Genomic DNA, 27,350 nt, shown 5'->3' on the forward strand with positions numbered 1-27,350 from the left:
AAATACCAAAAGTCCTCTCCAACAAGGATGTCCACTCACCACCTCACAGGGTAGTCTTTCCCCCAAATATTTGCAGCAACCTGCAGACATCCACCGACCATCCAGAGGCTCCACAGAGCTTGAAGGACGTGGGAGACTTCTTAAGAGGTTAACACACCTTAGACTGACCCTGGGCTCCCTGATTTAACAGGATGAGAGCATCTCTCTATGCAGTGTTAGCCCTGGAACTACAAACACCCCTCTGAGGCAGGAAGCCCCCCATTTTAATTTGGGCACATGACTGAAAAATAGGACCACCCTGTAAAACATGGTCTCTTGAAAAGCATCGTTTTATACTCAAAGATCCTCTGCCAGGATAAGCAGGGAGCAAGAATCCAGCGAGGGAGGAAGAGCAGACCAGGATAGAGCATCCTTGGGTGGTGTAAGCCAGAGCCCTGAACAGGATGAGGCAGTTTTGGTGCATCCCAGACTGATGGTGGTTATGTCCATCCCTTTCTCCCCACAGGTGTGAGAAGCTGGCGGAGGAGTGCCAAGACAACCCGTGCCACAACGCCGGGCGCTGCGTGAGCAGCCAGGGCTCCATCCACTGCATCTGCCCGTCAGATTACCAGGGGGACTACTGCACCCAGCCCATCATCACCCCCGCCATCGTGCCCACGCAGTGGGCACTGGGTCCCGAGGAGATCGCGGAGATCGCGGCCGGCGTGCTGGGGGCGGCCATCCTGGCCGTGGCCTTCGTGCTCATCCGCAAGCGCTGCCGCCACCGCGCCAAGGCGCACAAGCCAGTGGCCCGCGAGGACCCCGACCTGCTGTCCAAGAGTGAGTTCTCCAAGAGCGTGGGTGTGGGCACCCAGGGCGTGCCCCCCATCGAGCTCAACATCCTCAGCGACGCGACGCACAACAACCTGGACCGGGCCACGCCGGAGCAGCGCAAGGCCACCAGCACCCCGGAATTCGTCACCTTCAACTCGGCCAACGCCCCGAAGCACCGGGGCACCATCGTGTGCAGCGTGGCCCCCAACCTGCCCCCCGCTGCACCGCCGTCCAACTCTGACAACGAGTCCTTCATCAAGTGCACCTGGGCAAGGGAGGAGATGGGTCAGTAGCCACAGCTTTTTCTTGCTCTTACACATCCCTCTTCCCCTTGGGAAGTGGATCTGAGGTTTGGAAACGTGAGGGAGAAATGGTGTTGGCTAAAGCCAAACTAAGCAGGGGCAAATACTGCCTGAGCCCTGCTGTAGGGCCTTCATTGGCTCTTTCTTCCCTGTCCACCAGTACATTCCAGTTTTCTGCTTTAACCTGCTCGGTCTCATACACAGTCAGCAGGGAAACCATTAATGCATAGCAGGCTGTGATCCTGGGTAAAACCCCCTGAAAAAAAGAGAAAAATTGAAGGAAAAACTTAAGATCCTAAAAGTCAGTGGGAGTTTAAGTGAAGACATTTGCATCAGTGCTCCTGGGCAAAGGGATCATCACATTCTCGGGGAAACACCTTGAATGGCTCTGGACAGCAGGGTTACTCCATGCAGGAGTTCCTCACAAGAGTAACTGCAGGGAAAGGGAGAGATCCAGGGAATCACTGGATCACTGCCCCAGTCCCTTCATAGCATGAGTTTCTTGCATCCAAACAGCATGATGAAGTGTGTCTTTTGGGTGCTCAAGTAGTGGATACCTGTAGGCTGGTGGAAACATTGCCTCAGCACAACCAGGGGTGATCTCAGGTCCCTGCAATTCCCAAAGTAGCAACTACACCTCCCCTGTCCCCATGTCTCCTCCCCAGTCTGCCACATCTCCTACAGGCTCAGAGCCTACAGAAGGAATTAGCAGGAGGGCAAGAGAGAGGCAACAACCGCTAGAGCTGCAGCTAACACGACTCTCTTTTGTTCCAGTCTATCCAGCAGAAACGACCTACTGGCCCCCCCGGTACCTGTCATCAGATGTCCAGGAATATTCCCACTACGAGATCATTCAAGGCCCCCCGGCCCCCTCCTCTCACCCTCCTCTCCCCCCGCCACCCCCTCCCCCGGCAGACACAGAGCCGGTCGCTCTCTACGGGGGCTTCCCCTTCCCGCTGGACCAGAGCAACAAGCGAGCCCCCATCCCACCCCGCTACAGCAACCAGAACCTGGAGGACTTCCTGCCGCTGGGTCCCGTGGACATGGGAGCATCCCAGTGCCAGAACGAGTACACGGCCATCAGCTACTACCCAGCGCAGCTGGTGCAGGGCGAGGGGGTCCCGTACCAGCCCGAGCCGGGCTACAAGAGGGTCAGCATGCGCCTGAGCGTGGCCCAGCCCTCCTACGCCGACTGCGAGCTGGGCCACCAGCCCAGCATCCGAGCCCAGCCCCTGCCACCACCCAACTACGAGGGCTCTGACATGGTGGAGAGTGACTACGGGAGCTGCGAGGAGGTGATGTTCTAACAGGGCTCGCTCATGGGATGAGGAGAGAAGCACATCTCCACGCAGAACAGAGTGCAGGGGGCTGGCACACGCTGCTGAAGGGAGGTCTGTGTGTGCCCCCCACAGCTTGCAGCATCTCCCCCTGCAAGGCTGGGTTGTAATTTTGGCTGGATCTTTCCCCTCGCTGCCCTCCATGGTGCTCCTGGCTGCAAATGGAGGGGAAATGCTCCAGCCACTGCTGGGACACGGAGGATGCTCCTGGGATGACAATGACTAACCTGCCTCCTCACCAAGGGGACTGCCTCCAACACCATGCAGGACCACCTCCTCCCACCCCAGGCTTCCTGGCTGCAGGGAGGATGAGGAGGAGGAGGGCAAGCACTGCAGGTATGGCAGCAGTCGTGGTGGAGAAAGGTGTGAAAGGACTAGCAATGCACAGCCTGGCAGTGCCCCATGTGGAGTAGCAGAGGCTCCCTGCTCCCAGCTCTGGCTCCAAGGGCTTGCATCAAGCCAACAGTTTGCTCGTGGAATGGATCAGCTGGTGCAAATCCTCTTCATGTCTGCTCCCTGGCACTGGGAGAGAGAAGAGGGAATGCAGCTGGTCCCATCAGCACATCCCTCACTGGCTAACAGAAGTCCAAGGGGAAAAAAAAAAAAAAAAAAGTCCATTTCTGTAGAAAAACCAAGCAACAAGGTCTGTCACAGCAGGAACCACCCACAGACTCAAACCAGGCTTCCCAGTCGGGCTGTGCTCACACGAGAAAGGGGGACCCTGCCCCGAGGACTGTGTGCACAGCCTTGTCCCCGTGGCTGTCATGGTCCCACGCTGAAGGCAGCTGTACATGGTCCTGCCAGCAGCAGGGACTCCGTGCTGTGTCCCAGAAAGTCTGGCCAGCACTGCCTGAAATCTCTGCCCAGAGAGGGGCACCGAGGCTACTGAGCGTGGGTTTGCCTGTTTGTCCTTGTGCTTGGGAATGTATCGTTTCTTCATGAGAGGTTTTCTTTGGTTGGTTGTTTGATGTAACTTTTTTTGTTGTTGTCGAATTTTTGGAAAGTATTAAAAGAGTTTGGATTTTTTTACTATTATGGTTTTATTCAGTTATCTCAGGGATTCTCTTGTAAATAAATAGGACATCCTTGCCTAGCTCCAGCCAGGGGAAAAACAGCTTATTTTGGACACCAGAACCTTTCAGGGAAGTACCAGGACAGCAAGTTAAATACACTTTTGAGGATAGTGTAAGGGCCAGAGGGACAAGGCAGACAGACCCACAGTACCTTGTCCTGCTTTGGGAAACCGTGAGCCTCCTCTATCTCTTAGGATTAAAGGGCTTGAAAGGACCCAAACTGAAGCCCTGCTTTGATTTGCATCCCCAACAAACAGCACCTGTTTTACCTCCCAAAGCTCTCGTGCATTTCCACGACATTTTTTTTACCAGCTCTGCTCAGCAGAAATCAGTCCCTGCCTGGATTGGAACTATTTTATCTAGTTGGTTTTATTCTGCTTGGTAAATCCCTCTGAACATCATCCTAAAAGAGCACAATTCCTGCACTTTTTTTTGAGAACACTTTATTTTGAGGTGTCTCAGCAACAGTCTGTGACACTGGGAGAGAGAAGAGGAAACTAAGAGTGCCACTATTGCCCATAAGGAAACACAAATTGTTCCTCCCAGCAGCAGAAGCAGCACAAATAAGAGTGATATTTTCCTCCAGATTTTTTAACTCCCCAGAGTTGCTTTGGCCAGTGGTCACAGCACAGGGTAAAAGCAACTGAGATGATGCTCCACCAAGTGACACCTGGGAAGGAGCAGCCTCAGCAAAGCCCATTTCATGGGATGGGGACAGCCCTGCAGTGCTCAACCCTACAAAAGGATGGCTGTGGATCCCACCATGGTGACTCTCCATACTCAGAAAGACCCTGAAGCACCAGGAGCTGCCTGTGTCCCTCCTGCCCTGTCATTCAGGTGACCTCAGATCCAGTCCCCATCAGCCTGCAAAAGCCTCCTAGTTTAACAAAAAAATTATGCCAGAGTTTCTAAAGATGAACTTTTTATAGCACTGATTTCCCCAACAGCCCTGTAATGACACACTGCAATGGCATGAATTATTCAGCAGAGAGGATAAGCGAGCTGCAGCAGTGCTGGCAGAGTCTCCTAGTGCGGAATGACTTTTGCTCCTTTGATCTCTTGGGCGGATCAGCAGCAGCTCAGCATCCCCCATCTTTTTTTCACATGCCAGGCTCTTCTTTCAGCTGCAGCCCCACTTTTGGCATAAACAGGGAGATGAGAAACCAAGGCACAGCTTTGGTGGGGTAGAGAAAAGCCCAGCCCTACAAACCCATAAGCTCTGCCCACAACCTACTTGCATAAATGAGGTCGGAAGAAAAATTAACTTTTCCGAGCAGCAAAGCTGGAACACTTTTATTTGAAACCCTCACTAGGAGGAAAAATCGTGTGTGCTGTGTGGGTGGGGGTGGGAACAGCACAGGGTGGGATCCTGGCTGCCTGCTGGGCTCCACATCTCCTGCTCTCACTTCTTTTGGAAGAGAAACCCACACTTCACACCCCAAAGCCTTTACACATAAAAAATAGATCATATTTATTGATTAAAGTAAGATACATGATTCAGGTGCAGTAGCAGCCCTCCTACTGGGCAGCACCCGTGCTGTACACTGACAATATCCATAGGCACGAGACATGGACGTGACCATCGCTATATTTACACAGACAAGTTTCTTGGTTACTGAGCAGCCTACAATATACAAGTGTCAAGTTTTCGTGTCCATCGGGTCCTGCACCAGCTCCCCCTGGCTCAGCAGAGGCCCCACACCATGTGTGCCACCAGCACCCCATCTTCAAACACCCCTGCTCACCCCAACAAAAGGGAAGAGCTGCAAAACCCATTTAATGCTTCTGTGATATCCCAGTCCCCTTGGAAACTAGGTCTTCACTGCTGCTTGCAAAGTGAGTTTGGATGCCAAGAGCCTGATCAGCAAACCCACTGATGCCCAGTGCCAGGCTGGGGACATGCCTTGGCACACAGCTGTCCCTAAAATGTGGCCAGCTTTCTTGGAGTGCACTACTAGCAGGGCAACAGGAAGCAATCAGACATCCCTTGCTCGTCACAGCACTCCCTCCTCTGGTGAGGGTGAAATTCTGACTCAAACCCAACCCCAAGGGCCACGCTGGGGTCAGTACACAGAGATGGACCTGAATATTGCACTTCTCCCGCCTGTGTCATGCCCTGGAGCCCCTTCCCAGCCCTGGGTGCTTCCTCTCTATCCCCATGGTGCCCTCCAGAGGGAGGATTTGAGTTAAAGCTTTGCTCTGCTCCTGACCAAGCAATGCTGGTCATGCCAAAACCTTCCCCAGCACAGCCTTGGAGGAGATGAGGTGAACCCCAAGAGATGCAGGGAGCAGGCGAGGGGCTGGAAAGGGGCAGTGACGTGACACAGACCCACCCCACACCTGGCCACGTACCAGCATGGGGCACCCAGAACTGCCAGCAAAGTGGACACAGTGCAGACACAAGCACCACCGAGGGACAGCCAGGCTGCAGGGACACTGCTCCACACAGCCCTCTCCTCCCAGAGCCCCATCAAACACCAAAAATAACCACAAACCTCTGCCTCCACCAAAGACGGGAATGCAGCCCACTGGTGCTGTACTCACCCTCCTTTCCCACCACCAGCAGCCTTTGCCCACCCCCAGGGAGACACAGCTGCAGTGGGATGAGGGATGAAGGCTCTCCACAGAGAGATGGCATTTGGGAGATGCTGTGTCAGTAGGCAGGAGTTCGGCCTATCCTGTGGAGGATGCATTTGCTCCCTTGTCTTAAAAAAAGTAGAAATCCAGCAGAAAGGCAAGGAAATTCTCTAGGGAGGAAGCTGGGTTCTCAGAGGAAGGAAAGCAGTAGTGCCGTGGGACTGTCCCCACCAGGCATGCACCAGCCACGACAAAAGAAGCAACAGGAGCACAGGGAGAAGTGCTAGGGAGCTGCATCCTACAGGAGGAGAGGAGCTGGGTGGAGGCAGAGGATGCAGAGGAAGTGGAACCAGGAGAGAAAGGGTTAAATAAAGAAATATCATGGAGTTTTTGTGTGTGATTTGACATTCAGTATCGGCCTGCAGACGCAGGCGGAGCGTGCCGGGGCCAGCTCAGGCACTGTAAACAAGGTGATGTATTCTTGTGGCACGTGGGCAGCTTGTGGTGACCGCAGGGGACACCCTGTCCCACCCAAAGGGGACCAGCTCAGCCCCTCCTTATGGCAGAGCCTGCTTGCTCCCCAAACGCCTGGGGTTCTATAAAGCTTCTGAAAGCCAAGCACTGAGTTGTGCGCTGGATGGGGATAAATGAGTGTCACTACTGAAAGCGTGGGCCAGGGCTCAGCAAACCCTCCCAGGTCAGGGAGGTGCCGTGCCCAGTGCCCAGCTCCAGGGCCTGCTCAGACTTCCTGCTCAAGGTAGCTGGAAACAGAGCTGGAGCACTGCAGGAGCCAATGCTCATGGCTGGGGATCCAGAGCTGTGGGCCCTGGGATGCTCCTCACCTCAGGCTCTGCCCACCCTCCCCACAAGGCTGGGGTGAGGAGGCAGCTCCATGCTCTTTAACCTGAGCTGAGGTTTGTCTGTTGCTGTAAAAATAAAGTGCTCAGGGAAAAAAAAAAAAATCAAACTGGCACAAAAAAGAGTAGTCCCTGTTCCCTGCCCTGACTGAAGGGACAGGGGAAATATGGAAAGGTGGGGATTTAAAAAAATAAAAATAATAAAATCTACATCCCTGGGATTCCTCACCTCTCAAAGTGACTATTTACAACCACCTGCCCTAAGAGCCCCCAGGGAAGGCACTGCCCCAGCCTGGATCCCACCTTCCAGACACAGCCCAGGGCAGGATTCTGCTGCGGCCGGGCAGCCGTGATAGCGGGCAGCCCCATCCTCTCCCAGACCAAACCCACCATGCCTCCCAAGAGGAGAGGGGAGGGCGTTCCCAGCAGAGCAGTGCCCCGTGTCCGTGCACCCCCAGCTCGGCAGCCGGCAGGGCCGGCAGGGCGGGGGGACTGTCACTGCACCAGGACAGTGGTGACATTCACCACGGTGGCCGCGGGTGCCACCAGCTCCACCAGCGCCTCGTAGGTGCCCACCACGAAGCCCACGAAGCCGAAGAGGCTGATGGCGATGTCCTTGGCAATGACGAGGGGGTGCATGCCCTCGGAGTAGTAGGTGGCAATCTCCAGCAGTGGGGGGAAGATGAGAGCCAGGGCGCTGCTGCTGACGGAGCCCACCAGGGAGATGACGAGGTCCAGGCGCGGGATGAGGATGGCCAGCACGCCTGGAGAAGGAACGGACACGACATCAGTGCTGCCACGTCCCAGACTGCAGGACGCTACTCCCTGTGTCCAAGCAAGCAAAACCCCACCCAGGGATGCCGCTGGCTGAGTCACACCTCTGCCCGCCTCCCTGACAGAAGACAAGGCTGCATGTTTTTCCGGCAGCTCCTCCCGAAGAAGCAATTAAGCTGTTTGAATTAACAAGCCTTTCTGTCGCCCTGGGCACCACCAGAGCGAGCTCCAGGGCTGAGTAGGATGGGTGCCGCTGGCTGCCAGCCTTCCCGACCGCCCCTGTGCGAGCCAGCACTCCTGCTCCCCACACCTGGGGAGCCATGAAGCCTCAGAAACCCCATAAAAGCAGGAGACGGGAAGAAAAAGGCATCTCCCCCCAACCCAAATCAATCCGTGTGGTTTGCATGTGTTTAGAGCTGCTCCAGCAGCAGCACGCCCACGGCACAGCCCGAGGGAGAACATTTGTTAGGTGAAAACTGCAGCCAAGGAAAATCCCCTTGGGAGACTCCTGACAGCTTGAGTTTAGCAGTGCAAGCTCCGGGATATTCCTGCTCCCCCTCCTCCTGCACGGCGCCAGGGGAGGACAGAGGGATGTCACCAGAGCTCTGCACAACACAAGAGAACCCTCTGCAAGCAAAGCAGTGCTAAGCTCCAGTGCTTAACCAGTGACCAAGAGAAATAAATTGGTTTATTGCTTTGAAAGCTCTGCTTGGAAACAGGAGACACCTAGAACCACGGCAGGTCCCTTCTCTGTGGAGAAGGGACATCTCAGGGCTCCTTACTGGAGGGATTTGTTCTCTCCCTGGCTATCAGCTACAGGCAAGAGAGGCTGCTGGAGCCTCCCTGAGCCAAAGATCACCCATGGAACTGCAGGAGAAGGAAGGCTTGGGAGACTGACTGTGCCACCACTGCAGCACTGCTGTCATCTGGATAAGCCTAGAGATAAACCATCCCTTCACCAAGGGAAACAGCAACAAAGGTCCTGTGCCAGTTTATCCTGGTGCTCAGCCCTGCACAGAGCCGAAGGAGTGCTCTGCCAGGTACCAGCTGCAAGCAGCATCCCTGCTCCAGCAGCCTGTGTGGAGAGCAGAGCAGCTCCCCTCCAACAGCATCCTCAGCCCACCCCACACTGCTCTTTGGACTCAAAAGTAAACAAAATTATTAACTCCCCTCTAAAATAAGAGATTTGAAGCACCAGCTGCAGTCCTCAGCCTCCGGGGAAACAGTCTGATTTCTGCAGGTATTAATTCAAAGGGTTTTATGTGTGCTGGTTTTGAAGTCTAAGCTTGAAAGACACCCATACACCAGATTGCATCCTCTCTTTGGAGCTAAAGCTCTGGTGGGGGCTTGTTGTTCGGCCACACAGTCATCCAATGAATATTCATGCAACCCCCCTAATTGCTTTTATCCTCAGCAGCAGCCACAGAGATCCCTTACATGGAAGGGTGAGGGGAGGAGGTACAAAGGAACCAGCATCCTTCCCCCAACACCTCTGCTGCCTCCCTACTCCCAAATAGGAGAATACAGCCACTGATGATGCCTAAAGCCATCCCATCTCTCCAAACCTTCACTTCCCTAGCTTGGCACAGCCCAATACCCTCCAGGAGAGGCCCCAACCCCACAAGCAGGCTCCCAGTCCACCTACAGCACCAGGGTGGCCAGAGCACATTGCCCAGCATGGCAGGATTTCATCCCTGCACCCTCTGAGGACATGAAGGCTTCAGGAACTCAGCACAGAGGAGATGGGCCTTGCCCACCTCTGTTAATGCAGCGCTTCTGGCCCATCATTAGTGAGAGCCCAGAAACAGCAGCACCCTGCTCCCAGCCTGCTCCACCACCCCTGAGTGAGCACCATGCTCCTCTCAAACCCAAACCAAAGCCAGCTGGGACGCGTGGCCAGGTCCCTGATGCTCAGCTCTGGTGCATCAGCAGCATCAAGCCATGGAGCAAAGCTCCATTTCAGCAGGGGACGCCGGGGAGCTCAGTCAAGCGTCTCAGCTCTGCTGACAACAGCAAGCATTTAGTCCTCAGGAATCAAAGCCAGCCAAAATCAGATACCACCTAATTTGCTCCACACCTTTCCCAAAGGTCCACCAGGCTTGAGCCAGGAGCCTGTTCCACCAGAACCTCACTGCAGGCACCACACACCATGAAGGGAAGGGACCCTGTGGGGCTGCTCCAGGCACACCTGCCCTGCACACTCTGCACTGCAGCATGCCAGGGCTCTGGTTCTGGGTCACCTACCCCTGTCAGTTGTCTCCTGCTGTGCTCCATGCTGCAATGAGTGCATGGGCACAAGAACACCCCATCCCTCACGGTCAGTGACTCCTCTGCAGTCGTGTCCCCATCACACAGGCACGAGGAGCCTGGCTGCACACTGCCTACGGAAAACAGCCTCTGCTCTGGGCTGCCCTGGCACTGAATCCTGTGCTGGCTGTTTCATGCAAACCCTGGTGGGACTCAATGTCTCACAGAATTGCCATCAGGAGAATCCCAGGCCTGAGGCTCCATGGGGATCTGCCACTTCTAAACAATGCAGTTTACTACTCCTCCACTGAGCAGACTGGTCCCATACAGAGGGGGCAGAGGACCACGGCTGCTGCTCCTTGGAGGCCACCTTGACCTGCTGGCTTGCATTAGCCAGGCCCAGGGACTGCCAGCTGTGAGGGCTTGAGCAGCAGGGCCAGAGGTGCTGGGGCGAGCGGTGAAGGCTCAGTGGGAAGGAGGTGCCACAGCATTATAGGGAAGTCAGACAAGGTGGTTTGTACTCACAGGTCACACAGACCAGGGCCATCCTGAGGAGCAGGTTGACCAGCCAGCCCCAGCGCTCCGACACCCGGGCCACGAGGGGAGGGATGATGATCTCGGCAGGCACGTAGAACTGCACGGCATAGGTGAAGAAAATCCCAAAGGAGAAGAGCAGCTTGACAGCTTGGTACAGCCTGCAAAAGACAAGGACACAGTGAGACAGGCTCTTGCTCCAGCCCCTGCAACATCAACAGCAGAAAGCAGAAGGAGAATGCTCTGCAAAGACTTCTGTGAGTCAGTGGTCTCCGCTCCTGAGCACTCTCTTAGAAAATTAGGGGTGATGCATTTAATTCACAAAGACCTCTCTTGAGCAAGAGATAGCAAAGACACGTATCAGCTGCAGCCATGATTACACATTCCAGCTACTGCTTGGCTTCTGAGGAGGGGGAAGAGGATGGCATTGCTGGGATAACTCTGGGCTTCCATGCAAAGTGAATATCACAATGTTCCAAAAGCAAAGCAACATGAACAGGCAACTCAGCCTCCTCCATCAAACAAAAAAGACCAGCTATTTTTGGAATGCTGCATAATACATGTTTGGGGGGAAGACAGTTAAAAGAGCAGTTTGGGCTGAGCAGAAGGAAGGCAGAGTGCAGAAGGCTGCAAACAGCACCTCGGGCTCACCCCAAGTCAGATCTCACCATGTCCCAGATCCTGCAGCAATACAGTGTGGCTGCAGGAGAGAGCCAGTCACAGGTGACCACAAGGCACCTCCCAGCCCCACCTCTGCCCTCAGCTTCCCAGCAGCAGAAAAAGCCTCTCCAAAAGAGAAGTAACATCTGGTTACCTCACATATGGTCCTAACCCTTCCCCAACTCAAGACATGCTAACCAAGCAGGAAACGTGGGTCCTGGCCATACCACTTGGGTAAATATGGGGTGAATCCAAGCTGAGGAATGTATCTGGCTCCTGCCTTCCCTCTACCTTTTTTGGGCCTGTGCCCTTCTGTACGCTGTGTCTCAGCATCCATCTGCTACGACAGCCTCAAATCAGAGAAATCCAAGCATTCCCATGCAAGACAACTTTGAACACTAGTGGCAGATTATGGCAGAATCAAACATTTCCCACAGAGTTAGGGATCACCTAAGTGAATGGAATGTTACACAAGTCTATGGGACCAGACCAGATGTATTCAAGGCTGTGGCCAACAGCAGCCTGAAGCCACCTTATCATCTTCAAAAGAGCAGGGTGCTCAGAAGAGGTCCTGCTGCCTCAGGAGGAGAATAATATCCACCTTCAAGAAGGATGAGGGAAGCTACAGGCTAATCAGCCTCACCTCAATCCCCAGAAGAGTATGGGTTAAATTCTCCTGGCTTCCATTTCCAGGCACATACTGAACAGTAGGGAGTGCCAGCAGGGATTTGCCAAGGGGCAATCATGGAAATATCCTCATCAGTGACCTGGATGAGTTTTCAGTGACCCAGAACACATTCTCAGAAAATTCCAAGCAAGATCAAATTGGAGGAAATGGCTGACACAGCTTGGAGCAACAACATGATGCCATAGGCAAAGCTCAAGTGCAAAAACAAAATCCCATGCATGGGAAGGGGTGGGGCCAGGAGAACAGGACCTGGGGCTCTTGGTGGGCGGCAGACTGAACACGAGCCAGTGGCAGGACCCTGCAGTGACTAAGGTCAATCACAAATCAGGCTCTTAGCAAAAGCATAGCCAGGAGGTTAAGGATAGGGATTATGGGATTACTTTCTTGTTTAGGGCTTGTGCATCTTGAGTATTGTGTCCAGTACTGATACTCCCACGACAGGACACTGACCTATGTGATGGGTTAGCAAAGCATAGTCTCGGAAGTGATGTCCTTGCAAAGGGGTACTTACAGCTCCTCTGTGACCTGACAGAACCTATCAGCTGGCCAGTTTGAATATGGACAATTCTTTGAGCCTTTTAAAATCGTGACCGCCTCTGTGGTCCACACTTAAGAATAGACAAACTCCGGGCACAGCTCTCTCTCGTTTCTGATGCTGGCACAGGTGGCTGCAGGTCCCCGTGTGGGGGTTGGTGGGCTCAGCCCAGGCCCTGCTCGGGCCAGGCCAGGCTGGGCCACGGCCATCCTGGAGCCAATGGGCCCTGTTCCACCTGCAGAACCCCCCCACAGCCCTGCTGTGGGCAGCCAGAGCGGCCCAGCTCCCCCTCTCCAGTGCGGCCAAGATTCAGCCGAAAGCTGCACCGCTGTCCAGCAAAGATCATGTGAGCAACAGCAATAAGAGAAATTCCAGCTGCAAGGCCTGGGTGAGATTAACCCTTTTAGTGCTGTGAAGAGCTGAAAACCTGAGGGAGGAGAAAGAGGAGATGCTTAAAGCTGAAATTCTGTTGTAAAGCTATGATATATCAGAGTACCCGTTGTAATCTCATGAAGGCATGGGGGGGTGGAGCGTTCAACTTGTACTTGTGAGCAAAAGCACCTGCGCTGAGATAGGCAGATGCTGAAGCAGCTGTAATTTGATGAGAAGTTTGAACAGGGAGAGATGGAAGTGATGAGGACTTTTGCTCCAAATGGAAAAGGAGAAAACCTCAGTTCCTAGAGATGCTCCCAGAGATAGTCCTAACGATGAAGATGAGGAAGACCCTTTGCTCCCAGGGAAGGAGAAGGGCCTCTGTTCTTAGAGATGAAATGCTCCCAGAGATGGGTGAAGAGAACTTTTGTTTCTGAACAGCTCAACCTTAAAACTGTACCCCAGTAATTCAAGATTGGACCCTCGAAAGCAGTTGTGGGAAAAGCTGCAAGTTGGGGGAAGGGACTCACATGCGAGCAGAGAACCAACCCGGGCGGCTGTCTCGTTGTGATAATGTTTTCATAGCATGGGCAAGAGAGACTCCTCTTCCTAAATGGACTGAACAAGGTTGTTATGGAAGTGATAAACAGACTGAACATCTCAAGGGTTGTCTTTTTACATTGTCAGTGGGAGAAGGGAGAAAGGTGGGGGGAGAAGAGGAGTTCTGAAGCTGTGGTATGATTTTATTTTTCCTTTTTCCCTCTTTTAGGTCTGTTAATAAACTTCTTTATATTCTTTCAAGTTTGGTGCCTGCTTTGCTTTTCTCCTAATTCTTATCTCACAGAAGGTAAATAGTAATGAGTATTTTGGACCAATCCACTACACCTACCAGAGCAAGTTGAGTGCAGGCTACTAAGATGGTTGGGGCTGGAGCATGATTTACAAAATGAGCTCTGGGCTCATTCAGCATGATGAAAAGGTTAGAAGGGGATGTTATTAATGTCTTCAGCTGCCTAACAGGAGGGCATGGAGGAGAGAGTAACAGGCTCTTCTTGGAGCATCACAGCAGAAGAACCAGGTGCAGTAGGACAGAGCTGCATCTCCAAAGGATGATTAAGGGCCAGAAGAAGAGCCTGGATTGGTTGGGAACCACTGTCCTTACCAATATTCAACATTTAAGCTGGCCCTGCTATGAGCAGGTGAGAGGACCCAGTGATCGCATGGTGTCCTCTCTAACCTAAATCACCCTGAGGTTCCACAGGCAAACTGAACACAAAGTTATCTCCAGAGTCCAGAGTGCACCCATGCAGCCACACGTGTGCACAGGAGCCTTGAGCCACTGACTGGCATATCTTATCACTGTATTCCCAAGCAAGTGATTCTATAAAAACCATGAAGTGCTCCAGGGCAATCCATGATTAATAGCTGTTATTAAAAAAAAAAAATACAGAAGGCTGTGTACCTGTCCTGCACAGGTCAGGAACCAGGACAACAAGATCAAAGGGCATTTTAAATTCCAAGAAGAGGAAGAATTCAAGCATTACCCTTGATCCACAGAAAACAGGGGCCCATGCAGGGCCTTGGAGAGGCACTCTGCCAACCGCAGCAACGCCTGCTTCAATCCAGATTGCCATGCCAGGCAATCCCAAAAGGCTGCAAGAAGTGAAATACCCTCCTGGGACCGTAAGCTCTGTCATTACCTACCTTCAACCGGCCACATGCAACCCAACAGCTTCCCCCTCACTATAGCATTTCTTCACCCTTCAGATGGTGCAGTGAGGCAACCCTTCCGAGGAGGCAAGGAGGATTTCTGCACAGCAGCACAGTATTTTGGACACTGTGGTTAGACCTGGGCACTGGGAACTGACACACTCCTCATTTGAGGAAGCTGTGGTTTCAGAGAAATGAAATTGGGAAAGTCCTTAGTCACCCTATAACTCAACGATTCCCAAGATGTTCACCAAATCTGCTCCAGAGACCTCCAGGCAATGGCTACAGACAAGGAAGGCTGCAGCACCTCCACCACAATCCTTGCCTTGTCTCCCAGGTTGCAGGCAAACCCCATGACTTCTCACCCACAGCCTTTATGACCAGCTCCTGCAGCCCAGCCTTTTACTGCCAGAAAGAAAACCTGTGGGCGAGGCAGGATGGGCAAGACACTCATTTCAAGAGCAAGTCTTTACCCAACACCTGTGGTTTAATGCACAGGAGCAGTAGTCAAGATTTTATCTCAACTATCACAGCCCTTACTTGAGGTAAGTCCAACATCCACTGAATGCTCTGCCCAGAGGCGACGTGCACAAACATCAAGGTGTCCTGCGTGTCCCTCTCAAGTGACAAGGACCACAGCACACCTTCCCTGCAGCTGCCAGCAGGAGCCCTGCCACATGCCCAGGTTTCCCCAGGTGCTGATTCCAAAGGGCTGTTCTCTTCTCACTACCCAAAAAACCCTATGGCTACCTTCAGAAAAGTAGTTTACTTTAAGAAAAGACAGAAGGTGTGGATACTCCTAGAAACATGCATTTGCACTCTTCTCTCTGTAGCCTAGCAGGTCACAATAATCCCATTCTAAGGACCTGTTCTAAAGGTATGTCATTCTTCAGGGCAAACAGAGCTGAGATTCCCTGCAGAAGCCCCTTTGCAGCATTTCAGGTCAGCAGATGCCATTGCAGGCTGTGGCACGCAGAGCCCAAACCTGGAAATGACCTGCTTTCCACCTTCAGAGGTAGCAGCATCTCATCCCCTCCACACTGTACTTCAGTTTACTGAGCAGAAGAGATCACACCTCCTGTGCTCGGCACAGTGGGATTGAGACCTCCCTACAACACAGGCACATCTTTCCACCAGCCCCATCCCTCCTCATTGAGAGCAGGGACCTGGCAGAGCTCCAAGCCCCTGCAGGGGACAAGACAAGGCTCTCGGCAGCAGCAGGATCTTCTACCACACCAACACCAACATCCAGCAGAGCAGTCACTACACAGACCCAGCATGAATGAACATCCATGCACTCAAACTGAAAAGAAACCCACACAGCAATAATTAAAGCAAAACCAGGCTCTATTTTCATCAAATCTTTGCTGTCTCCAGAGGCCCAGCTGTGCAGCTCTACAAGGGCAGCATGTGGAAGCCCCAGTGACTCAAAACTTGAGTCCTGCCCAAATTTACTCCAACAGTGAGACAGTGAGTCACACTGCATGGTGCTGGGTGCTACTAACAGCAGAGAGGATGGGCAGGGGAGGAGGACAGGCACGCCCAGCTCCAGTTCTCACTCTGGTCTCTTGCAGGATTTCAAGCCAGCAGAGACCATCAAAGAGAACTGCTTGCATTTCTCCTGTGGGATGAATACGGAGCCATGACACCCATCCCCCAGGACAGAGCAGCACACAGCTTAGGCAGCTGCTGCAGCAGCCACCAGCCCTGGCAAGAGGAGCAACAACACCTCCAAGCAGGCAGGCATGGGGTCAGGCCACAGGGCTCCAGACAGCAACTGGAGCATCTCAAGAGGCTTCACCAGATCCCAGAGGACAGACAGGTCTGGGAGGCTGCTGCAGAGCTCAGCCCCCATGGAAGGAAGGGGTATCCTCATGGCACCAGTGCTCACAGGCAAAGCATTGGCTCGAAATGAGCCACATCCAGGCACAATGTGGATCCAAGAAGTGGGAGTTTGAGCTCCAGAGCTGCAAACAAGGAGCACAACCTACACATGGAGACGTCACATCTCACTCCCTCTGGGAGCTCCCAGCTTTGGATTTGTTTTTCATGTGCTACATTTGAGGAAGAGAAGCAGGTTTCGCACAATTCAGTGATGTTCTGGTATGGCTGCACGGGGGTTGTCTTCAACATCTGCCAGCGAGAGCACTGCTGAGAGCCAAAAAGATGCCACAAGGCTCCAAGAAAAAGGCAGGAGTTGCACCAACCCAGGCAGGGACCATCAGGGACCCCAATGAAGCAGCCTGAGCTCCAAGACCAGGCTCAGACACCACAGCAACGAGCCTCTTCCAGCCTATACATCAGACAACCCTAGTCTCACTCCTTGAAGTTTGGCAAATATGGCTATCTTCATGCTCACCCAGATTAGTTCTCTCAAGGAGTCCCCTGCCACCCCCTCTCCCACCTCCCTGTCTGGGACCCCCCAGTCCTTCAACTCCCCACAGGGACTCACCAGCAGTTGGGCAGGTTGAGTGTTATGCTGGCCTGAATGTCTGCCCCGAAGCGCAGGTACCCCAGGACGCTCAGGCTGATGTACAGGATGGTGACAGTGGTCATCCCCACATAGAGGATGACTGGGAACTGCCGGGGGTTCTTCATCTTGTTTTCCAGAGGCAGCACCTGGGAGAAGACGAGGAGGAGGAGGAAGATGACAGAGCAGCAGGTTGCCCATTCCTCTATACTCCTCAGGCCCAAAAAGCTGGAGGGGCAGCCCCATGGCCAAGCACATCCCACCATGCCAGGGGATGGGATAGTCACACATGGAGCCTGGAAAATCCAGCTGGAAAAAAACTGTACTGGAGATCAAGTTTCTGTGCTCCCATTGGAGACCTTCAGGCTCAGCACAGGAAGTCTCCAGCAGGTCACCCATGAGCTTGCCTTAAGAATGGGACCTGCTCCCTGCCCTTGGCAGGAGCTGTGCCCAGTGCTGGGTCTTGGGGCAATACCAACCACCCAATACCTTGGGTGCATTACACTCTGCACTCCAAAACAGCACAGCCATGCCCATTATTTTACACTGTCCTATTTTCCCCAGCAAATCCTGGAAAGACCAAGACACTCTCCTCTGCTATCAAGTTTGTCTGGACAGATTTCAACCAGGCAGGACAATAAAAAGAGGAAGGACAGAGGTAAGTCTCTGACCTCTATAATGCTAACACTAAATATAGGCCCTCAGCAAACATTTTTATAACTGTCCTTGGGTGGTGTTGATTTCAAGAAGAGACACAGTGCCAGATCTGGTGAGGAGGTAGGACAGGAATAACTTTTATTTGCTTCTTCACCTCCAAGTCATGCAAGGAAGAGAGCATTTGTGCCTCAGTGCTGGCAAGAACCCTCTGCCCAGGGCATAGCATTCAGTAAACACTCCTCCTGTAATGGATTTGGCCTTCTCCAGCCCCATGTTTACACAGCCAGCTTATATTAAGAGATGAAAACATTTTTTCCTCCTTTGAAGGGAGCTCCCGGAAACAACCCACAACATCTTAGGGAATCATTAAGCTCTCCACCCACCCAGCCAGCTTTTTTCATGGATACAGTTGGTCTATTTACAGCATCTTGCATGAGAGGCCCATTTGCATGGGCAGGCTGGGGCCACGCGGCTGCCGAAGGGAGATCTCGGTGCCTCCGCAGCAGGGTGGGAAGGAACGGATCACATCTTTTCATGCCAGACTTTTTGGCCTCTCATTTAGGCAACTTCAGGATCCAGCCTGGTAACAAGACTCAGGACAATTCCTGATCTGCAGGCCAGCCAGCAGAGCCCAAGGCAGAGGCTGGTGTGATTCTCAATCTACTGCCACATAAAGCCACCTTTAAAGCAGCAACCAACCTCCTGAGGTTTGGAGCACGTGTTCCTCCAGCCTCAGATGGAAGCACCAGAGTTTGACCCAGGAGATAGCCTGGAGCTAAAGCTAACAGCATCATCCAGAATTTGGGCTATTGTCTGAGAAGTTCAGCTGCGAATGCAGCTGCAAAGCAGAGCAGGTGCTGCAGCAAGTCTGAGCAGGGCTGAGCCTCCTGTGCAGCAGTCCCACTGCCCCACACCCAGACTTACCACGCCAATGCCTTCAAAAGCAAAGATCGCAGTGCCAAAGAACAGAGGGTAGGTCTTCCAGGCTGCTGCTAGAGGCAGGTTTCTGGGATCAGGAATGTCCTGGAAAAAAGCCCATGCAGAGTTCAGACACAGGGAGGATGGGGAAGACCTGGCCTGTTCCCATCACTCCCTGTCAAAGCCCCACGGTGCAGGGAAAGCCCTGCAGGGCAGAAAGAACCATCATGCCCACAGGAGCAAGCAGCACCCCACAGCATCCAAACACCCCGAGCTCCCTCCACCTGCAAGAACACGGGACAGCACAGAAATGAGAAGGGGGAATCGTGCACACCTACCCTGACAATGTACTGGTAGATCACAACAAGGCTGACAAGCATGGCCACATTGGCCAGCATGGAGCAGATGGACAGGACCTTGAGGTTCTGGATGAACGTGAGCAGCACCACGAAAGGCAGGAGGGAAAGCATGTACAACCGGGAGTCCATGGTGGGGGTCATCACCACTGTCCTGTTCGAGCTGCAGTCATTGGTGGTCCCGTTTGCAGCAGACACAACCTGGGGAAGCACAGAAAGCCCTGGTGAACCCCATCTCACAGGCCTAAAAGCCACAGATCTTAGCAGCCCATTCCAGGTGGGTCAGAGCACCCCAAGAGCTCACTTCAAACACAGCTAGCTGATTAAAATCATACCAACACATGTTTTCAGATAGTTCTGAAGCAAATCCCTGTTATCTTGCAGGGGGCAGAGGTGGGACTGGCTATGGCACCTGAGCCAAGACAGCAAATCCTGCCCGACCCCATGTTTACCAAGCAGGAGGACTCAGCAGCCAGGCCCAGAGGGGGCAGAGAGCACAGGATGCATATTTGCACAGCCCCTAAGGCCAATTGAGCAGAGAGGAAATAGGCACTAAGTACTATTTTCAAAGGGCCTTTTCCTCTTGTTGCACCAAGTTGTTATCTAAGTCACACAGTCCTTCAGTCAGTCAGCGCCCGTTCACGTGCAAGGACATCTGGAAACTACTGCTGGCCTCCAAGTTCACTTTCTTCATGACAAATCATTCTTTCCTTGGGTCTTTCATTCCAAAGGCACTCCAGGCCATGTGCTCACTTCTAGAGATAGCTCAGGAACCAGGAACCAGGCGGCTGAGCCATCCCTCCCAAGAGCATGGGCTCACTGAATCACCAATACAACCATGACTAAGCTGGTTCAGGTCGTGTCCAGTCACTGCAGCAAAGAGCGACCTGAAAACTTATTTAACCTGCTCCAGAGCAAGTCCTGCCCCAGAGGAGAGGCTGAAGAACTCTGTGTAAACCAGCATCCTCTGTGGGAGAGGGCAGAGCAGGGCCACACACCCATGGGGACAGTGCTACTCAAGCCCCAGCCTGCCCTGCCTCTTCATGGCTTGCTCCAAAGCCGTTTTCCAAACCAAAGCCCTGCCCAACACAGTGGCACCTCGCCCAAGGTACCACCTGCACCATGACTCCCCACCTAACACGCTGTTCCTCACCACAAAAAAAACCAAGCAACACTCCCCTCTCCCCACCCAAAAAAATTCCAAAACTAAAGCCAAGGGGTTTCCCACCTGTGGCCTAAAAAAATGGTGTGGATTTGCAGGTTTTTGCAAATTTCCCTTGAGGCTTGAGGCAGCCTTCAGTCTTTGCTGTGAGGGGCTGAGGAGAAAGAAGCCCACCTTGAAGTGGAGCAGGGGGCTGTTCCCAGGGGTGGGAGCCAGCAGCAGCCTGGTCCCTGCACACACCCTGCTGCCTCCTGCTCTCAGGGCTGGTGGCATCAGATCACCAGTGTCAACCCATTTACTCCTTCTGCCACCCCACAATGGGAATCTCCTCAGCTGCTGCTCCAGGAGCAGAGGAAGAGGCTCACACTGGCAGGACTCCCCCTTGCTCCCCCAGAAGCCCCTCTGAAATTGATGGCCATCAGGGAAGGGCACAGCCATGGTGGTAGTGACCAGACCACTGCTGCAAGAGCAGAGCAGGAGCACATGGGGAAAAAAGCTGAGCAGTGCCTGCAAGGCACTGAGCTGGCAGAGGCTGGGAATGGGGACTCATTATTCCCAGTTTCTTACAGAACAGGAGCCAGCCAAGAGGTTCAGGGTTTCTGTTTATTTCCTCCTGAGGCCTGGCAGGAAGAAACTCCTTCTCTAAAGATGTAATTAAGCTCCAGAGCCACAGGATGAGGAAAGAAACTGGAATGCAAACAGATCCAAGGAAGGGAGAAGAGAGGTTCACAGCAGGTCCTGGGACTCACACATTACCATCGACAGCAATAAACCAATTAACTGAGCGGGACAGGACAGAAAAGGCACAGTCCCTCTGATTTCACCCCTTTCCTGTTGTTCCCTCACTAGGAATGGCCCCACTTCTCCTAGGCAACACAGACAGCTCCAGCACCTCTGCAAAATCACAGAGATTCTCAGGAAAACCTGCTCTATTTGAACAGGAAAATCGATCCTCCAAAGTATCTGGGCAGAGGAGTGGTACTTTTCTGAGCAGCATATCCGACAGAAACCAGACCTTTGGTGAAGAACAGGGCACAGGACACAGGAACTAAGAACAACCCAAGCACCTTCACACCCTCTCACCTCCCCCCTGCTCATGAAGGAGGTGTAAGTCCAACCTGCTTCAGATTGTCCGCCAGAAAGACAAAGTACACGCAGCAGAAACCCAACTGAGTGATGATCAGGAAAAGTCCCACTATACGCCTGGAAAGCAAAAGAAGACCATTTGTCAGACAGATCATACAGAAGTAAGAGCGCACTTGGGTTGCTTTGGGTTGCACTTGCACAGCGCAGAGATGCTGCTCTCCACAAGGTTGGGGTGTACAGGTCAGAGCACACCCAGCTCACTTCTCTGTGATAAGGAGAGAGGACCTTTTCTCCACCCAACCTCACAGATCTCAAGCTCTCCAGTCTCCCCATCACTTCCACAGGGTCAGGACCACCCTCAAGAGAAAAGTCTCCTTTTTAGGTTTAGCATCTCCAGTCTGCTGCTGAATTGTCAGAGCTGAAAACAACACTCCCTGGACACAGGAACAGGGGAATGTTCCCATCCCCTGATGTGCAATGATCTGTGTGATGTAACGTGGGACACTCACAGGGCAGGGAGCAGCCACTGGATGTGTTCCATGTCTAGCAAGATGGGCCAGCACTGCAAGACCCTATTCATCCCTTTGTTATGCTGTGGAGACCGAGTTATCCCACTCCTTTAGTATAAGTCACATCTGGCTGGGGACAGTACTGGATCAAAGACCTCAGCATTACCTCTGGGGGACACTGAGCACTCAGGGCAGGTGAGCCAAATAGCATTTTATGTCACTTGTGCTAATCTGCTGACACAGCTCAGTGACCAGAGGCTCTTCTGTCCCAGCTGTAGCACATGCTGGGCTCAAAGACAAGTCCCTGCCTGGGGCAGGGGAGCAGTACCTTCCCCAGACGGCATGTGTCCTCAGGCAGGCACTGGGGCTTGCCTCCAGCCCGTACATCACGGCACCTCCATAGTCTAGAAACTGCTTCTGGAACCTGTCCAGAGAAGAGAGAAGGGTCATCAGATCAGCCCTGTCTGCTAGTTCCCAATGCAAATAGTGACATTAAAAGGAAAACAGTTCCTGTGAGAAAGAAGAGCAGTTCCCAACTGAGGCTTTGACATGGGCAACTTGCTGCTGAGGGGCTTTAGAAAAACCCCAGGGCTTTTTGGGCAAGAGGGAAGAACTGTAGGAGCTGCAGGGCTGAGAAGGGGAGTTGCTCCTTACCTGTTGCAGAAGTGATGGGCACATTTCACCAGGATGCCCATGCAGTGCACAGCCACGACTCCCATCACCAGCAGGCTCAGAGGACCCAGCTGCAGGGAAGAGAGGGGGAAGGCTGCACTCTGACGGCCAAAGGCAGAGCTGCACAGTACCTTCTACTTCCAGACAGAACTCCACGGGCTGGGTGAGTGCAAACACCTCTGGAGGCTGAACCAGAGCTCTGGTGCAGCTCCCAGGAACCAGCCCCCCCAGGACCAAGGAACCTGACAGAGCCACGAGCTTGGCAGGAATGATGGAAAAGAAGCAGGTTGGGGCAGTTTGGGCATAGCAAAGCACTTCCAGAATTGTTTTCCAAACTATCTTGCACATGCCTATTATGCAGATGATGAAGAGGTCATGGCCTGGACACAGCGTCCTGCCTGACCCCAGCAGAGGAAACCACAGGTGCAGCTCACACACTGAACTCCTTCACACCAGGCAGCAACAATGCAGGAGCAGCAGGAACAGTCTCAGCAGCAAAACAAAGCCACAGAGCTTGTGGTGCAAACATGTGAAAGTCACCAAACGCTGAGAGGCATCTGGGCAGGGACTCACACCCCAACAGCCCCAACACTGGCCATGTGAGCTGCCCAGTGCCCCGGGGTCACTCTGCCCCACAAGCTCCAGCACAGCAGGGCTGAGCTGCCTTACCAGGATGCCGGCATTCTTCACAGCCAGGGGCAGCCCCAGCAGCCCCGTCCCGATATTCCCCTTCAGCAGATGGATCAGGGTCTGGTACCAACTGAGGGAAAGCAGATGCAGAGGTGACTGTCAGCAGGAGCCCACACCCAGACCATACACAGCTTATCCTGTTGAGGGTCCACAGCAGCTCTGAACTGCAGCAGGAATGCACATGGACGTCATAATCCTGTACCCTGAAGCCAGCTCAGCCAGCTGGGACTGAGCTAGGTGTGAAGACAAAGACTGAACAAACAGATTTCGGGTGGGCATTTGCAAAACCAACTTCATGGCAAAACCCAGTATAAGCACAGCCCAACACCAAGGAGCTGCACAAGGAAGTCTCTGAGCTGAAGGGATCCGTCTCTGTCAGGAAAAGACAGCATCCTCTGCACACCTGGGCACAAGGAAACCCCCAAAACATGGCTGCAACATGCCCACCTATCTTCAGAATATGGGCATGCTGTTTGCTTGCCACAGCTCCCCATCAAACCAAGCTGAAGCAGGGGAATACTGGGAAAAGCACCAATCACTGCCCACTGCCAGCAAGCCCAGCTTCACCAGAGAGCAAAGAGCAACACTGGGGCAGCTGCTTGCTTGGTGCCAGCACGCCACAGATGCAGGACCACAGCCCTGCCTTCATCACCCCCAGGAGAACTCCCTATAAAACCACGGCTCCAGCATCGTCCAGCAAAGCCAGCAGGGAGCCACCATGACCTCCTCCACCCTCCCTGGTGCCGGGCCAGCCCAGGAAAGAGGGAAGCATCACTCACGTTGTCCCGTTGGTCTCCCCAAAGCGCTGGTAGGACTCAGGGTGGGCAAAGCCATTCATGCCCTCGGGAGGGCTCCCCTCCGGCGTGACGTCTGTGGAGCTGTAGTCATTGTAGTCCTCACTGCGGAGGCGCCGGGTGGACATGGTCCCTGTGGGGGCAGCAGCATTAGGGGTGCCCAGCTCAACAGCCCCATTCTCAGGCTCCTTGGGGTCAGTCATTGTGCAGAGAGACCGGCTCGCACTGCCAGAGCAAGGTCTCCTCCAGGGCTTTTATACAGTCACATGCTCCTGCCCAAGCAATCACGAAGTTGGCATGTCCTAAGGTCAAAGGTGCATGGCACATTCCCACTGGCTCTTCCTTCAGGCTCATGCCCATGTTTTGGGCACACCCAGCCAGAACGGGGTCAGGATCCTGCAGGCAGAGCCTGGAAGTGACCCACTTCATGTCAAACAAGGGAGCTGTGTACCCCTGCTCTAAGGGTGGTGAGTGTGACACCACAGGCAGTGGGGCAGGAGGGGACATGCTGGCACTGTGTCCCCAGCTCTGGCACTCAGGACTAGGGCTGTCAACTGGATGGGCCAGGAAAGTGTAACTGCTTTTAACTCGCACACAGTGTGCTGCAAGGGAACAGCTTGCTCTTGCCAGGGAAGGGAAAGTTTCCTAACTTCTCTTTTTTTTTCCCTTACTGAAGACTTTTTATTAAAGAGAATTTTTACAAAAATTTATTATACTCCCATCAAAGAGGAGACCATGTGCTGACAGCAAAACACCTGCCCTAAAGGTTTCACAGCCACGGAGGTGCCTATGGGACCAAGGGGCTTCCCAGGATGAGGCACCTGCACAGCCTGGAGCTCTTGCTCCAGCAGAAACTCTAGCAGTGTCCAGCAAGCCAGGAGCACCAGTACAAGCCTCAACAAGGATACACACCTCATGCCTTTATCTGGAAAACAGTCAGCTGGTTCAATTCCCACACATGCCACACCCAGCATCCCAAACACCCACTGGGAAGGAGCACCAGAGGCAGGGAAATTATGTGCAAAGCTCTTGTGCCACAGATTGGCGACCCAATCCCTGCCCCACGGCTCCTCCGGGCTGTCATGCACCATCCCTGCCCCAGCAGTCCTGGTGCTCCTCATCTCACTCCCCAGCACTGGTGGAGAACTGGGAGCAAGAGGAAGCAGCAGAGAAATGTCACTACTGCAAAAAACTATCTCGTTTCCTGCCAGAGCTCCTCGTGCACCCACTGAGTCACGCGAGCACCCACCAGATGCAGCCTCAGCACAGACCAACACATCTGGCTGTGCAGGGAATGCTCATCCCAGGCCACTCGGGTGCTGCTTCACCCCCAGAGCACCCAGGCATTCCCCAGAACACCACTCTGCAAACCTGGCTGCTACATAGAAAACAAGCCAAGAGCTGCAACCACTGGGAGGGTCCAGCCTGGTGATCAGAAGGGTAGCAGGGAGCAAGGGTTTTTCCTCTGCTCTGGATGCTCCAGATCCCAGCTGCTCTGGAGCAGTTATCCAGACCACAACAGCAGTGCTGTATTTCCTGCAGCACCAGGCAACAGCAGCAGCAGGAAGCAGCAGTGTGTCCCATGGAATAGCAGGCTCTGGAGCAGCAGTGATGCTGGCAGGCAGACACTCCAGAGCCGAAGGCAGCACATGCATCACTCCTGCCCAGCCTCCTCCCTGGCAGCCAGGACATGTAATCATGTCCTGAACCAGCTCCGCCGCAGGCAGGGCGATCCAGCGAGGCAGGGAGCGGGAAGAACGGCAGCAAGAGTTTACACAAGGAAAGCGTTAGAAGCTATTTGTCATCGGTGACCGGCCCAAGGGGCAAGAGAAGGACCTAGGAGGCTCTGCCAAGCACCATGAGCTGGCAGAGGGCAAGGAGAGTGGGCAGAGGGGGTCCAGGGCTGGGTCGGGCATGGGTACCCTTCCCAAAGATGGCCTGCACAGCATCCAAAGTACCCACAGCAATGTCTTGCAGTTAAATACAACATGGTGACATCACTCTGCCTGATCGCTCCCTGCGGATTTTTTTTCCCCTTCAAGCAGGCCCGTCTGCTTTCTGCTTTGAAGAGCCAGGGAAATGCATTCATCTTGACTTGCCTGCCTTGTGTCTGGATTAAAGGTTGCGCGGCAGCAGGGAGCGAGCACTCTGCTCTCCCACAACCAATGAGAAAAGCTGCAAAACATGTCTCATCCACACAACAAACACTTCAAACCAAAGCAAAACCCCACTATGCCACTTCGCCACTTCCTTGTCATTGAAAACAGCAAAGACAGGAACATCCACATTTGGTTTCCACTTCAAACCCAAGTCCTTGGCCACTTTCATGTGCGCGTTTTGCCACCTACACACAAGAGCAATTTCATCCTATTAGGAAAGCTGGGGGGTAGTGACAGCACTCTGTCCCTTACAGTGACAGCCCCATGCCAGAAGTCAAAAGCAAGATGTGATTTGCTGCTGACCCTGACAGCTCTCCCCAGCTGAGCTGGAGTTGTGTGCAGATCAGGAAATCTTCTGCAAAAGTGAGCAAAACTCACTGCTGGTTCCCATCATGCATGTTCAATCCTTAATTTCCAAAGCACTGCTTGTCACCCAGCTCAGCATGACACAAAGGAGAGCCAGCACTGCCAGATCCCCCTGCCCTGCCTGCACAGAGGTCACAGACAAGCCCATTCCCCAGGCCACCATGCCAATGCCAGCCCGACACCCCCCCAGTCACAGCATCAGTCCTCTTGACCCTGTGCTACCCAGTGCTCCCACAGCTCCAGAGACCCCCCAGATTCACCCTTCCAACGTTTCACAGCACAGCCTGGTCCCCACAACCCAGCTTCTCCCCACAGGGAGGCTGCTGGGCACAAACCCCACCAGTCTCCACAGCTCCCACCCCAGCCAGGCTGAGCTGCCCAGCTCTCCTTGCATCCCCACAGAGCAGCACAGCTGAAGCCCGCAGAGTGTGGGACTCCCTGCACCCCGCCAGTGCCTCACAGCATCCTCACCAGCACCTCACACGGGGGGCTGTGCCCCCTACACTGCACGGCATGCCAGGACACTCCGAGAGGACACTCACGAGGTGCCAGCCCTCATGCAGGGCATCGCCAGCACTCCCCGGAACACCCATGTCAGCCTCCAGCACCCCCGGGGACCCCCAGCACCCATGTCAGCGGCCAGGACCCCCAGACCTGGAGCACCCACCCATGCCCAAGGGCTGCCACCGATGCCCTGGAACCCCGAGTCCCGTCAGCGCGCCCAGGCTGCCCCGAGCACCCACGCGGGACGCCGGCACTGCCGGAACCCCGCGCATCCACGGCGGCCACCGCGCCCCCCGCATCCCTGGGCACGCCGCGGGCTGGCAGGCGGCTGACAGGCGGCTGACAGGCGGCTGGCAGCCCCCACCCGCAGCCCCCCGGTCGCTGTCGCGCCCCGGTCCTTGTCCCGGTGCCCGTCCCGCACCTCTCCGCCGCCCCGCACCGCCCGGCCCCGCCGGGCCCGCTCGCTCGGCCGCGCCGTCACGTGACCCCCGCTCAGCTGAGCGCGGCGCCTGCGCGCGGGGGGCGCTG

At 54.1% G+C, this 27,350-nt stretch overlaps 2 protein-coding genes across 2 annotated transcripts in view; one reads left to right on the forward strand and one right to left on the reverse strand.

Moving 5' to 3' along the window:
- Positions 1-3,484, forward strand: part of LOC121658068 (protocadherin Fat 2-like) — a 56,602-nt gene extending 53,118 nt beyond the window's left edge. Inside the window, exons 23-24 of the mRNA XM_042014477.1 lie at positions 506-1,098; positions 1,890-3,484. Of these exons, the coding sequence (XP_041870411.1) occupies positions 506-1,098; positions 1,890-2,422 (1,126 nt within the window). The 3' untranslated portion in view covers positions 2,423-3,484. The remainder of the gene's footprint in view (positions 1-505; positions 1,099-1,889) is intronic.
- Positions 3,485-4,968: 1,484 nt separating this feature from the next.
- Positions 4,969-27,324, reverse strand: LOC121658069 (proton-coupled amino acid transporter 1-like). Its single transcript, XM_042014478.1, has 11 exons — positions 27,244-27,324; positions 23,779-23,926; positions 22,979-23,069; positions 22,292-22,380; positions 21,966-22,061; positions 21,161-21,245; positions 18,863-19,081; positions 18,531-18,629; positions 16,932-17,098; positions 10,506-10,675; positions 4,969-7,723 (listed from the first exon to the last, which is right to left on the reverse strand). The coding sequence occupies exons 2-11, from the start codon at positions 23,919-23,921 to the stop codon at positions 7,455-7,457; spliced, it is 1,428 nt and encodes a 475-aa protein (XP_041870412.1). The 5' UTR covers positions 23,922-23,926; positions 27,244-27,324; the 3' UTR covers positions 4,969-7,454.
- Between the last annotated feature and the right edge of the window lie 26 nt (positions 27,325-27,350).

The sequence above is a fragment of the Corvus kubaryi genome, unplaced genomic scaffold (genome assembly GCF_017639235.1).
Source record: "Corvus kubaryi isolate FWS band 111438036 unplaced genomic scaffold, C.kubaryi_AGA036_p1.0 split2-37374, whole genome shotgun sequence".
Classification (NCBI taxonomy): Eukaryota; Metazoa; Chordata; class Aves; order Passeriformes; family Corvidae; genus Corvus; species Corvus kubaryi.